Source organism: Diabrotica virgifera, chromosome 1 (assembly GCF_917563875.1).
Source record: "Diabrotica virgifera virgifera chromosome 1, PGI_DIABVI_V3a".
Taxonomy (NCBI): domain Eukaryota; kingdom Metazoa; phylum Arthropoda; class Insecta; order Coleoptera; family Chrysomelidae; genus Diabrotica; species Diabrotica virgifera.
In genome coordinates, this window is record NC_065443.1 from 237,280,876 (window position 1) to 237,295,018 (window position 14,143).

At 33.7% G+C, this 14,143-nt stretch overlaps 1 protein-coding gene across 1 annotated transcript in view; it reads left to right on the forward strand.

Moving 5' to 3' along the window:
• The first annotated feature begins 248 nt into the window (after positions 1-248).
• Positions 249-14,143, forward strand: part of LOC114326719 (trypsin alpha-3) — a 33,898-nt gene continuing 20,003 nt past the window's right edge. Inside the window, exons 1-2 of the mRNA XM_028275143.2 lie at positions 249-350; positions 6,334-6,487. Coding sequence (XP_028130944.1) covers positions 278-350; positions 6,334-6,487 — 227 coding nt within the window. The 5' untranslated portion in view covers positions 249-277. The remainder of the gene's footprint in view (positions 351-6,333; positions 6,488-14,143) is intronic.

Here is a 14,143-nt window from a genome sequence, read left to right on the forward strand (position 1 = left end):
CGAATATAAGAAACACGTAGGAATCGTGATCCACAGATGAAAAGCAAAGTAAGCATAAAATTAAATATAGAACACGTTTACCTTACCCACTTGCGTCAATTTTAAATTTTTATTTTTTATTTTATTCTCTTTTCATGGACGTCGAGTCCCAAATAATCACGAAATCATGGCCCTCATTTATGGTTTAAGGTCAATAAAGATTAAAGTGGTTAGTATATAGGATACAGCATAGTACACTTACTGTGCATTATATTCTAGTCTATCCTAAAATTTTATAATGGGTAGTCAACAGTGGAAGATTGTATTTTTGGTTTTTATTTTTCTAGCCAAAAACAGCATTGTTGGTGCAGGTAAGCAACGATACTAACGTGAACTTTAAAATGTCTTAAATAAGTTATATACAGTTGAACATCGATAGGTAAGATTAATCGGGACCGCTGCCGATCCGCGTTATCGAAAATCCGGGTTAACCGGAGAATATAATAAAAATTAATAAAATATTGCATACTTACAGATAAATTCCATTATAATTGCACAAACATGAAATATATAGGTACAGTTGTACCTTACAGTATTGTTTATTTCTTGGTAAAAAACTCAGGCAAAGTGAAAAAATGATTGTTTTATCTGATGATAGTCGGTCCGGGTTAGCCAAACTTTCTAGTTATCGGAGGCCGACTTATCAGAGTTCCACTGTACATACTTTCAATAGATTGCAATCGATTTCTGTATTTTAGATGTTATTAAAGATGAGCACTACGAAGCATGTAGGATCATGAATAATTGGTTTCCTGGTTTTTTCCATTCTTTAAAACTTTTATTTTATTTCTTCACATTTCTTCATTTTAATTGTTGCTTTCGATCATGATAGCTATTTTTTCTCGGTAGTTTCCAAATATGATCAACAATCTTTGACTTTTTGCTTTTACGCTATTACTTTAATCATCATCATCATCAATGGCGCTACAACTCTTCGTGAGTCTTTGCCGCGTTTGCTATTGCCTTCCATGTTTGTCGGTCCTGTGCCACTAATTCCCATTGTCGCACCCCCATTTTCTCTAGATCTTCTTTGACTGCATCTTTCCACCTTTTTCTAGGCCGAGCATCTTTTCTTTTTACAGACCTTCTTCCATCTGGCCTTTCCCAGAACACATTGTTTATAAGGCGATTGTCGTTACTGCGTATCACATGCCCTGCCCATCTGAGTCTATTAGCTTTTATATATCTAACTAGATTTTCTTTTCCGAATAGAGACTCTAGCTCGTTATTGTATCTACGCCTCCATTCGTTTGTCACGCTGTCTCTGCAAGGACCATATATCATTCGAAGGATTTTACGTTCTCACACCAGCAATTTATTTACTTCTCTTTTTGTTAGCGTCCATGTTTCGCTTCCATACGCGACTGCTGGTCGTATTATGGTCTTATATATCTGGATTTTTGCACCTCGTGAAAGAAGTTTTGACTTCATTAGATGTTTCATTGTAAAGAAAGATTTCTTTCCTGCCATTATTCGCGTTTCAACTTCTCGCTCCAATTTGTTGTCATTTGTGATTGTTGCTCCTAGATATTTAAATTCTTTAACCACTTCGAAATTATGATCGTTTATAGTAATAATTTGCCTTATTCGCCGTCGTTCTTGTTTTGAGACGACCATGTATTTTGTTTTGTCTTCATTTATTTTTAGATCGATGTTCAATGCAGCTTCCTCAAAGCTCGAGAAAATATCCTTAATTTCTAATGTTGATTGTGCTATTGCGTCTACGTCATCGGCAAAGGCGAGTATGATTTTTGCTCCCCGAGCAGTTATGTCTGGTTTGAGTTTGGATACATTTTTCGCATGACATATTCTAAGGCCAGGTTAAACAACAATGGGGACAACGGATCTCCCTGTCTTAGTCCAGAATTTACGCAGAAAGCATTTGATATTTTCCCCCTATTCTAACTTGTGCAAAGGAGTTACTTACACACATTTTTGTTACCGCAGCTAGTTTCTTTGGTACGCCGAGCTCGATCATTGCCTTCCATAATGTTGCACGATTAATTGAATCATAAGCCTGTTTGAAGCTTATAAAGATCTCATGAACGTCCTGATTATATTCCCAATACTTTTCAAGCATTTGTCTTATTGTAAATATTTGATCAACAGTCGATCTGCCCGGCCTAAAACCACACTGGTAGTCACCAATTATTTCTTCGGCGTATGGTACTAATCTTTTTAATAATATTGAAGCCAATATTTTATACGCAGTGTTGATTAGTGAGATTCCTCGGTAATTCATGCATGATTCCTTTTTTCCTTTCTTGTGTATTGGTACAATAATACTATTACACCATTCTTTCGGCATCATTTCTTGTTGCCAGGCCTTTTCTATTAACCCTTAAACGCCCAACCTTTTATAGGTTCCATGTACGCCCAAGGGTGGGTAAAAAATGTCCACCTCGAAAACAGCTACTATATTTATTGAGAGTTGTTGGAAATGGATTAGACTTAAGAATCGTATGCTTAATAAACACAGCATCTTTTAAAATATTAATATAAACAGTTTGCAAACCTTACAACAAAATTACAATGTACATCCAAATTAACATACCAGTAAAAGCCATTATTTCAGATTTGTCGATTTTCTCCACATTCTTCCTTTCAGCCTCCTCATTGGCAGATAATTATGTTGATAATGTAATTATACGTCGATAATTATATGGATTATGTTCCTACCAACGAGAAATTATAGAGAAACCTTTAGTAACAAGTTTTACCAAGTGTGTACTTTTCATGCCCATCCATATTTAACTCAAGATATTACTTTTATTTTCAAAAATATCGGTGAAACCAAATTAACATTCGATAAACAATAAATAATTTTTGAAAAATTTTTAAACACGTAATAAATATGTTACAAGGGAATACGCATTAGGTGGACATTTTTTACCCGCCCTTGGGCGTTTAAGGGTTAATTGATGGATTTTACTTATGCGTTCATGACCGTCTGTTTTAATTAGCTCGGCATCAATATTGTCCAGACCAGGGGATTTATCGTTTTTAAGCGTTTTTATGGCATGCGTGATTTCTTCCATGCTTGGTGGGGGTGTTATATTACTTTAACACTAGAGGCTTAATATAGCTTTGCCCCAATACAATTTATATGTTCTTTTCAAGTATTGCTATGATTTTGGGGTCTTAATATAATATCTACATTCAGACCCCAACTCATATTAACAAATAAGTTGGGACAAATACATATTATGTAGCTTTTTCCCAACTTTCTCCCAATTTTTAAATCAGTCATAATTTGAAAAAAATAACATAAATTTGTACAGAATTAAAATTTGTTTTTCTTTTATATCATAATTGGAGCAATTTTCAGATTCAATTGAATAAATTTGATTCACAAAGTAGTAAAATTAAAGGTTCTTTTTTTTATGATTAGATAAAATTTTTTAAACATGATAAAGGTTAGCGTAAATTTAATTTTAAATATGTTTTATGGTATAATAAATAAATGGTATTTGAAAATATATATGTTGTTTATTGAGTATACTTATTTTCTTGTTTATTCTGAATAAAGCAAGCAACTGAGAAATACTAGAAGCCACGAAATAAAAGTAATTCATACGATAAATTATCCCTGAGAATTTTGTTTTACTGTAATTAATAAAAGTCAGCTTATTCACATAACAAGAAAAAAAGCAGATCATAATAATACATACTTAATGAGATTTTGTATATTATTTGTAGTTAGGGCATTATCTATTTAAATGTTTTTCATTTGGAAAAACCTGGTTTTTTATTTTACATTATCTTGCAAAGTCAGTTATTAATTCTCCATTCTCTAGTGGTGTTAAATGGAAAGTATATTTTTATATTCTAGAAATAAATATTTCTGATATGAAATAGTTATTTTCCTAACTAATGCGGAAAGTGAGACTTTCACGCACGAGATTGCCGTTGAGCAGAATGGTAGGGGAGCCCAAGCGGGGATTTTTGCAGTCACTCGAGCGCGTCAGATTAGCATATGGTGAGAAACCTGGTACCCTGCAGATGTACCTCTACCATATATTGGCTCGTAACACAGGGGAGTTCGTTAAGGGGGGCCCGAAAAAAAAATATATCCTTAAAAAAACTCGAAATTGTCAGATTAAGATAAGGTAAGTTAAGTACATGCAAAAGAGTGTATATTTCAAAAATCTGACGATTTGAGCCGGGCGTAAGGAAATGGGTGAGTCCCAAAGTTTCACAAGAAAAAAGCGAATATTTCGCGAAATGAATAACAGATCGAAAAACTAGAAAATATGTGCTCAATATTTTTAAAAAATCTATCGAATGATACCAAACACGACTTTCCATGGAGAGGGGTGGGGGTAAATTTAATATTTTAAATACGAATCCCGCGATATTTTGCGAAATGAACATCAGATCGAAAAACTGAAAAATACACTTATTCAATATTTTTGAAAAATCTGTCCAATGGCACCAAACACGACCCCCCATGGATGTGGGGGGGGGTTACTTTAAAATCTTAAATAGGAACCCTCATTTTTTATTGCAGATTTGGATTCCTTACGTAAAAATAAGTAACTTTTATTCGAAACATTTTTTCGAATTATGGACAGATGTCGCTGTAATCGGAAAAAAACCATTGTTGGAAATGGAAAATTAAATTAAAAAATGGCAAGCGCCCACTAAAATGGAAAATTTTACTTAACTTTTTTTGGTTTTAGGACCTATTCTTTACAACCCAATAGGTCCCCAAAGCGCTCGAGTGACTGCACATTTAGCATACTTTGCTCCCCTACCAGAACGACGCGATAGTGGAGTTCGGGCAAGCAGTCGAGTGCGGGGAAAACACTTTCCGCATGAGTTAGGAACAATATTTTAGTTAAGGCCGTACGTTTGGAAAAAAGCCACAAAAAAATGGAGTTATATCAATTTGTATTTAGAAATGAAAATAAACAAATTAATTATTTGACAAGGTTGTCAAAACCAAACTTTCAATATAATGGGTTACCACGACGATGATATTGGTTTCCATGACGACGATTCAAAACCATTGTATTACTGATCTGACTTTTAAATATTACGTCAAAATAATTTAATTTTTTTATTACGTCAAAATATTTTAAGAGCTCTAAGGGCCGGTTGTTCGAACGCTAATCAACATTGATCACTACCAAATATTTAATTACTGTCACAACTGTCAATGTTAACCCGGGTTGGGTTGCTGAAAACATAGTTAATTATAATTATGAGATTATTTAGTCAATTAACATAACAAATATTAACATAATTGATTAACTAATTTCATAATTGTCATCAATAATTATGTTTTCGTCATCCCAACCTAAGTTGACATTGACAGTTGTGGCAGTAATTAAGTATTTGATAGTGATCAATGTTGATTAGCGTTCGAACAACCGGCCCTAAAATTATCGAATTTTTCCCGAGTGACACTTTGACAGTTTTAATTTCACGACCCGAAGGGGAGTGAAATTATGTCAAAGTGTCACGAGGGCAAAAATTCGATAATAATTTTAGAGATCGAGTGCAATTTGTTGCGATTATTTCATGAATAAAACTGTTCAAAACCAAAATTTTATTGTAATTTATATATATGTATATGTAAGTACAAATTAGTACAATTAAACACAGAGTTGTTATAAATATTTGACGGCTGAAAATCATTACTTTTATAATTTTTAAAACATTAATTTGTCATTAATGTCACTGAATGTAATTTTTCGTAGCAACGAAGGGCATCTGACGTAATGTACTTGACGACGGGATATTATCAAAAATTATCAGTTTAATTTTTATTTCTGTAGCTTTCTATTGGTCAGAATCTCCTATGAATGAAATAATCGCGCTAATTTAATTAAAACATGAACAAAATAAGATAAATTTGAAATAAATTAGTAAATAATATCTAAATATTAGTTTTTTGCATGTATTATATATTATATCCCGCACGGCGTGCGGGAAAATTTACTTTCACGCACGCAGTGGCGCGCCCTCTGGGTAATACTCTGGGTCATTTTTGGTGACGAATTTAGATTTCTCGTCCCAAAAACCCCTGCGTTCAAAATTTCGTGTTATATTATCCCATGTCTGTTAGGAAATATTCAAGAATAAATAAAATAAAAGTTAAGTTAATAAAAGTAAAACTGCGACACCCTGTATTTCGGTGCTGCATTTAGTTGAGAACAACCTACAGCGTCATCGGGAGATGGTAGATATTTTTAAGCTGGTATAAAGTAGTCGGCTATTTATTTTGCAGTTGAAAGTTTAGCTGTTATATCTTACAATCTATTTGAGTTTCGGGTTCTGATTTTTTAGGTAACAGTTTACGAATAATTGGGGGACGCAAAGCTAACATTGAGGACCATCCGTGGATAGTTTCTCTCAGAAATTTTAACAAAGTTTTCGGAGGATGCGGAGGATCTCTTGTAAATGAGGACACTGTTGTTACCGCTGCGCATTGCTATGGTTTGTAAGTATTTTATGTTTATTTTCAAGCTATTTGTAAGCAGTTTATTTATTTGGTAAGTTTATTTGGTTATATTTTGGTTATATTGACGAACATTTAAAAGTATATACGAAAGAACAGTTGAGACAGTGGTGAACTGAGCATGGTCCCGAGGATTCTGTGGAACCAGGGCCCAGGCCCCGGAGGTGCCCGCTCTAACTCAGTTTTTGCTTCTTTTGTTTCTTATTTAACAGGAACATTTGGAACTACACAAGTACCAACTAGGAAATGTAACTGCTTAAGAAATTTAAATTTTTGTGTCTATGTAAATACAGCAACTTTAAACAGTAGGTAATATAAATAAAAACGAAGGATACCTATTCATCAACAATTTTAAAATAACATTTACTAAGAAACACATGGAACGATTTTTTAAAATTCTGTACTCGTTTTACCTGCTTACCGAAGCCCTTGTTTCAACATTTGTTTAAAGACTAACCGCTAGTACCTGCCTACACGTGCTAATTGTATTTTTTTTTATAATAAAACGATCCATGGATAAGTTGTAGGTAAACTACAAAGTTGCAGAAATTCGAAAACTGATCAATGCAATTTGTATGCAGTGGGTCATAAAAATAATTCCAATACAATAGGCACGATGCTCGATACTACACGTGTCTATAGCACACTTATCCTTCAGCCTGTACTTTTTCCTTCTTCTTCAGGTGTCATCTCCGCTACGGAGGTTGGCAATCATTATAGCTATTTTAACTTTTGAGGCAGTAGCTCTAAATAGTGGTTTTGAGCTGCATCCTAAATTCTCTCAGGTTCTCATGAAATTCGTCTTCTTCCGATGGCTGTACTTTTAGGTAATTCTTAATAACTGAAATTAAATTGTAAAAACTGTTTATTTTAAAAGCTGTTTTAAGATTTAAATTTAGAGAGATTCTACATTTAAATGAGATTTAAATGTAGAAAATTTTTTAGTTTCATTATTTATAAAAACGGCTGACGTAACAGATCAGTCATGACAGTATGAAAAACGATAGGATTAGTATTAACTTACCGTTTTAATAGTCCATTGTTTTTTTTTAAGTACGTAACATCAAAAGTAAGTAAGTTACGACCAAAGTAATGTTGGTATCTTTTTTTTTTGGTTGGTAAAAACAATCGTGAAAATCACCCTCTAATTAGCATCCGAAATTAAATTAATCGTTATCGCTTCATAAATTACGTTACTTATGTATTATTTATAAGACATAATATGTAAGATTCGTTGGTTCAAAATCCATATTTTTGAAAAGGCTGCAGTTAAATTTGCTTAAACGAATTACTAATCACAAGTGTGTGCAAATTTTATAGCCATATTTTATATAACCAATTTTTGTCTTCAGGAAAACAGAAGTAAAAAGTAGTCGCAATAGTAATATAACCTATATTTTTTACTAGTTGAAATTTTTGATATCACCAATAATTTTGAAGTTATTTTGAAAAACATTTTTTTTATGACTGTTGCGTCAGATATTGGGTTTCTCCATGAGAGACCGAATCCCAAACGAAGAAATACGTCGTAGAACAAAAACAACAGACGCTGACGATGTCCGACAAAATACATAAGACGTTTTCGTAATCTGACGTTCCAAATTCTTAAACTGTTCCACAATTAAAACTTCCCCTCTTCCAGTGTTCCCGTACATCAAAGTTTGTCCGACTATACACCGTAAAGCTATTAACGAATTTTCAGCTTGCTATTAATCAACTTTTTTTTGGTACGCGGGATCCAGGTCTAACACCTTGTCATGACAGTCGCCAATATCTGAAACCACGCATAGACACTAAAAGAATAAGATATGTGTATATAAAAAAACATACACATGTTGTTCAATGGTCCCTCAACAAAAATACGCTACAATATTACTTACGGTTTTCTGCTGGACAGAAAGAATATTTCGTTCTGAATGAAGACGTTATAAAATACAGTGAGGAGCACGCGAATAACCAAAGAAATAAACACAGAAGATGGAAAACATATTAAGTTGTGAGATAATAAGAAATGAAACTAGTCGAGTTGTAAAACTTTAGCGATAAAAACCTATACATTTATATTCTATCTAATGTGTCCAACCTTTACACGTATCAGAGGAGTATGTCAACTAAAATTGTCACTGTCACAGTGACAGTTGCCAAACTCGCCTGATACGTCTAAAGGTGGGAAACCATAACTAGAATGTCAATTTATAGGTTTTTATAGCTAAATTTCCCAACTCTACTAGTTTCATTCCTTTTTATTTCACAACTTAAAATGTTTTCCATCTTTTGCGTTATTTTGCCGGTTCTTAGCTCGCTCATCACTGTATAGTTCTCTGCATTTTTGCTTATGTACAATTATGTTGTAAAGTTAATAATAAACGAGATTCAATTCAGTAGTTACACTTCCACCTCCACCCACTCTCTTAACTCGGAAAATATCGACGGCACGAAAAAAGTTGTAAAAAGGAAATTAATTGTAGGAGATCAAATTTCCATTTCTATCCGTTTTGTCGAAAAGTTGAAAATGGTGGAGATATTGAGTTCTTTAATATTAAGATGGCGTCTAATACAACGGCAGAATTCATTCTCGATTTTCAATTTACACAACTGTGGATCCTTCCTATTGGGACCGTGCAAGTTCGGAAAAGAGACACCTGGTTTCATATCTCAGCAACATTTTGGGCACTTTTAATTATATTGGCCAATTATATTAGTCCTGGTTGCTGGACAATTGTCAGGGCCATAGCCCAAAAAATTATAAGAAGAAAAAGTAATATTAAGGTTATGTTATTAAAAGGTAAACAATTGTATGTAGTAAATAAAATTAATTATTAAAATGCACTACTACAACCAAAATACAATTAATTAATAGTTATGTAGGATTGTAAATAGTTTACCTTATATTTTAAATTCCCCTGTATATCATTTTTCTTAATTATTAGTACGAGAACGGGATAAGGGTCTCACATATGGACGTTGGCCCAGATGTGCAGAACAAATTGGGGATTACGGCGACGGTGGCGGACTACTTTTAACTTTATAGTTTTAGTTTATTAGAAAAAGACGGCGGTGGGTCGGTACATACTTTGAACCAATTTTAATTGTGTTCTTTCACAGGAAAAAAGAGATTAGCCTAAGAGGGTTGGTTTTAGCGTAGGGAACTAGAACGAATACAGGCAGTCGATTATAACATCACAGCGACGACAGACGCGCTCTTAGGGTTAATAAGACGTAAAAAGACGAATTAAGACGGGTATTATATTGATTAGTCGCAAATTATCTATAAATACATTTCTTTTTTGTCAGAATAAGAGCACGTAAGATTTTAGTCGCAATTACACAACACTTTTACATTTCGTCAATTTAATAGTATCAATAATTTAGTCATCTGTTTTATTAATTAAAACTGTTAAACATCAAACGGACTTTTATTGCGATTGTCTTTAAAGAAAACCTACATTTTGGGGGCTTAACCGGGATCTAAGAAAGACAATTTCGTCGTAAAGTTCGCGAAATACAGTAAAGTGACGTGTAATTAAAAAATCGGCTCAAGTGACGTGACGTAATTTTTGGAAACTGTTTATTACTGTTCGGGAAACGTGGAAACTGTTGGTGATTTTTGAATTTTTAAACTATTGGTGACTTTCACAAATTGGGAAACTGTTGGTGAATTGTTGTGTTGGTGGAGTAGCAGGCTAGTACAGTGTAGACGACGCTGTTAGGCAAATACGACGGCTGTATGGGCAGTGACGACGACGACGACGAGACGCAATCATAGCAAGCAGTATTACCAAGGAGAAATCAGGTGTGTTTGTTCCAATATTTTAAAAGTAGACAAGACACTTTGGTCTTGTGTCTGGAAATTAGAAATCTGACCAAAGACTATTTTTTTCGAGGAGCTGTGAACTGGAACTTTGACGATAAACAGTGAATGTTGCGAAAGAACTATCATAAATCATTTAACGATTAACTGTTTTTTGTTTTTCATTGTTTTTTTTTTGTTCATTTATTTTAATAAACCATAACTTTGTTAGTATTTGTAGTAAATATTGATCATTTTGAAGTAAAAGCGACTACAATTCTACAGTTCACAAGTACAATTTGCACACGGGAAAAATAATCTAACTTTTTAGTTAAAAGGTAATTTATCTTTTTATTTTTTTTTATGTACTATTATTATATACCTTTTTAAAATGCAGTCTAAACAAACTCTTAACGATTTTCCAAAAATTAGTTTAAACCTTAAAAATTCGGCATTAAGTGCTGTTAAGGCGTTGCATGTTGTCGCGTACGGGGATAAAGGGTTGCCGCAACAAACTAGGAAGAATTTGCGGAATTTTACAAATTTTGCGTGGGATAAAGAATCCCAGGAATACTCCACAAAAATAGACGACATTAAAAACAAACTAAGTATGCCGGACTTAGTAGCAGTTTGCAGTGTTTAAGATCTGAACTACACTGGTTCAGAAGACGACGTGATTGAACGTATTTGTTCATTTTTGAACGACTTCAATCTTGAAGACGAGAATGACGATGAAGACGAAGACGCTAGCGATGATGACGGTGATAAAGACGTTTATCACAAGGAAAACGGTAAAGACGTTACCGAAGACGATCGCTATAATGAAGATAACGACGCAAATAGTGATAAAGACACTTATCACGAGGAAGAAGGTAAAGACGTTACCGACGACGATAATAATGATGACGATATGGATGATGAAGGGACGACGGATTTATTTACGAGGAATAGATCAAAATCAAACACAATGACGAGAGGTAGACTGAATGATTCATTTACCTTAACTTTTAGAGACGTAGAGGACAGTATAAGAAATTTCGACGGAGAAGACGATTATCCCATAGGAAAATGGATCACTGATTTTGAAGAAATTTCCAATCTGATGGGATGGAATGATTTGCAAATGTTAATTTTTGCTAAACGATCTCTAACAGGAAAAGCTAAACTGTATATACAGTCAGAGAAAGGAGTTAATAGCTGGAAGCTCCTGAAGAAGAGACTGACAACAGAGTTTGAGAACAAAATAAGTAGTGCCGAAATACACAATATGCTGATGAATAGAAAGAAGAAACAAGGTGAAAGCGTACAGGAGTATGTACTAAAAATGAGAGAAATATATAATTGAGGGAATTATGGACGACCCTGCTAATAAAGTAATACTTTATGGTGCCAAAAATTTCAATGATTTTAAAGAGAAGATTAAACTGTACGAATTGATTAAAAAACAGAGGACGCAAAAATTAGTTAAAACCGAGATGCATAAAAAGACGTGGACGAACGAGGAAGTAAGACGAGATGAAAGAAGAGCGCCTTAAAGTAGGAATAAAAAGGAAGAAAAATGTTTCAATTGTGGAATTGAGGGACACAGATCGACGGATTGTCCTGACAAAGCCAAGGGACTAAAATGTTTTAGATGCCATCAGTTTGGACACAGGTCTTTTCGATGCAATGAGAAAGAAGAAGAATCATCAACTTCTGGACATGCAAATGTTGTTAACTTGGGGTTAGGGATGGCGGTTTTTGACAAAACACCGGTTTTCGGTTATACCGGTTTTTTTGCTTACGGTTTAACCTGGCGGTTATAACCGGCCACAAAAAACCGGTTTTTAAAAAACCTGTTTTTGGTTTTTTTAATCCAATAGGTTACAAAGTTACATTTACAATACACTTTAGTTTGCGATACTCCATTCGACTCGATATCAATATGATCAAAATTAGTACTATCGAAAGAACATGTATTACTTTTAACACGTTTGTATATTTGTAGAATAGGTACATTTTAACTCATTTAATACTTCCTGTATGAGTGTATCATTACTCATCAGAGCATTATTTTTGGTAATCAGAAAAAGTCATTCACCCACTTTCAATGTCAAGAGTTAAGTGTGAAAAATAGATGATGTTTGCGTCTAATACAACCAGATCACTTCTTATGTAAATATTATGATTACAAATACCTTTTCAAGGAAATATTATAATAAAACTTAATAACTGTTTCTGGCTGATGTGAGATTGAACTTTCAGTATGCTTCTGTATTTTATAAAATAAAATAAAATTTGAATAATGGTTTTGTTTGGAATAATTACTTGAGAATAATAATTATGATTGGGATCCGAAATAATACCTAACTTAATCCTAATCACCGTAAAAACCTAATAACCGGTTTTTACTTAAAAAAGAAAAACCGGTTATAACCGGGACAAAAAACAACCGGTAAAACCGGTTATTACGAAGTAAAAAAACCGGTTTTAGGTTTAAACCGGTAGGTTTTTCCCATCCCTACTTGGGGTATAAAAACTCGGTAACAGTGAAGGTTGGAAAATTATCACTACGTGCATTATTGGATACAGGAAGTGACATTAGTTCAGTACGAGAAGATATTTTTGAAAAATATTTTGATGACGTGATTCTTTTACAAAACATATTAGATTTAAGTGGATTAGGAGGTACGGGAGTTAAAACTTTAGGTTCATTTAATAAAATGGTAGAAATTCAAGGAGAGGATTTTAATATTTTATTTCATGTTATTCCAAAAGGAGCACTAGACGTTGAAATTATTCTCGGAAACAATATACTGAGACAAGCGGAAGTTACAATAACCGAAGACGGAATAATTTTATCAAAAAACAGAGTAGATACTTTTATAAGGAGGATTACAATAATTAGCGAGACTATAGTCAATAATCATTTTCAGCTGAACCATACAGAAGATAAAAAAATAAAGACGGATATAGAGGGAGTAGTCAAAAGTTACGAACCCGACAAGACAAAGACGACGGAAACGTACGAGGACTTCTTTTTAAAAAACAATATTCTTTTTAAATACGAAGACGGCAAGGAAGTGTTAGTCATTCCGAAAAGAATGCAAACAGAAATAATTAGAAGCTTACACGAGGTAGGACATTTTGCTGTAACAAAAACACAAGATTTAATTCAAAGAGAATGTTACATTCCAAATCTTAGAGAAAAAAATCGAGCACTGTATAAGGAATTGCGTTAAATGTATACTTGGAAGCAAGATAGAAGGCAAAAAGGAAGGTTTGTTACATCCGATAGTAAAAAATCGATGGGCCTTTACAAACGTTTCATGTTGACCATTTAGGACCCTTAGCTACGACTAACAAAAACTATAATCACATTCTGGTGATTTTTGACGATTTTTCGAAATTCGCATGGTTGTATCCTACAAAATCAACGAAGGAGAAAGAAGTTATAGAATGCATGAAGAGACATCAAAAGGATATGGGAAATCCGCTCCGTATAATATCTGACAGAGGTACCGCATTTACGGCGAAGGAATTCGAAGACTATTGCGAAAGTGAACATATAAAACATGTAAAAATTACAACAGGCGTACCAAGAGGCAATGGACAAGTAGAACGCATCAATAGAACGTTAATCCCAGTATTAACTAAACTCAGTCTAGAGGAACCGACGAAGTGGTATAAACACATTCATAAATCACAACAGTTCTTTAATGCAACTTATTAAAGAAGCATAAATTCGACGCCGTTTGAAGTACTGTTCGGAACGAAGATGAAGAATAAAGAAGATCTGAGGATGAAGGAGATCATAGAACAGGAGATAATTAAACAATTTGATGAAGATAGAGAGATGCTGAGAAACG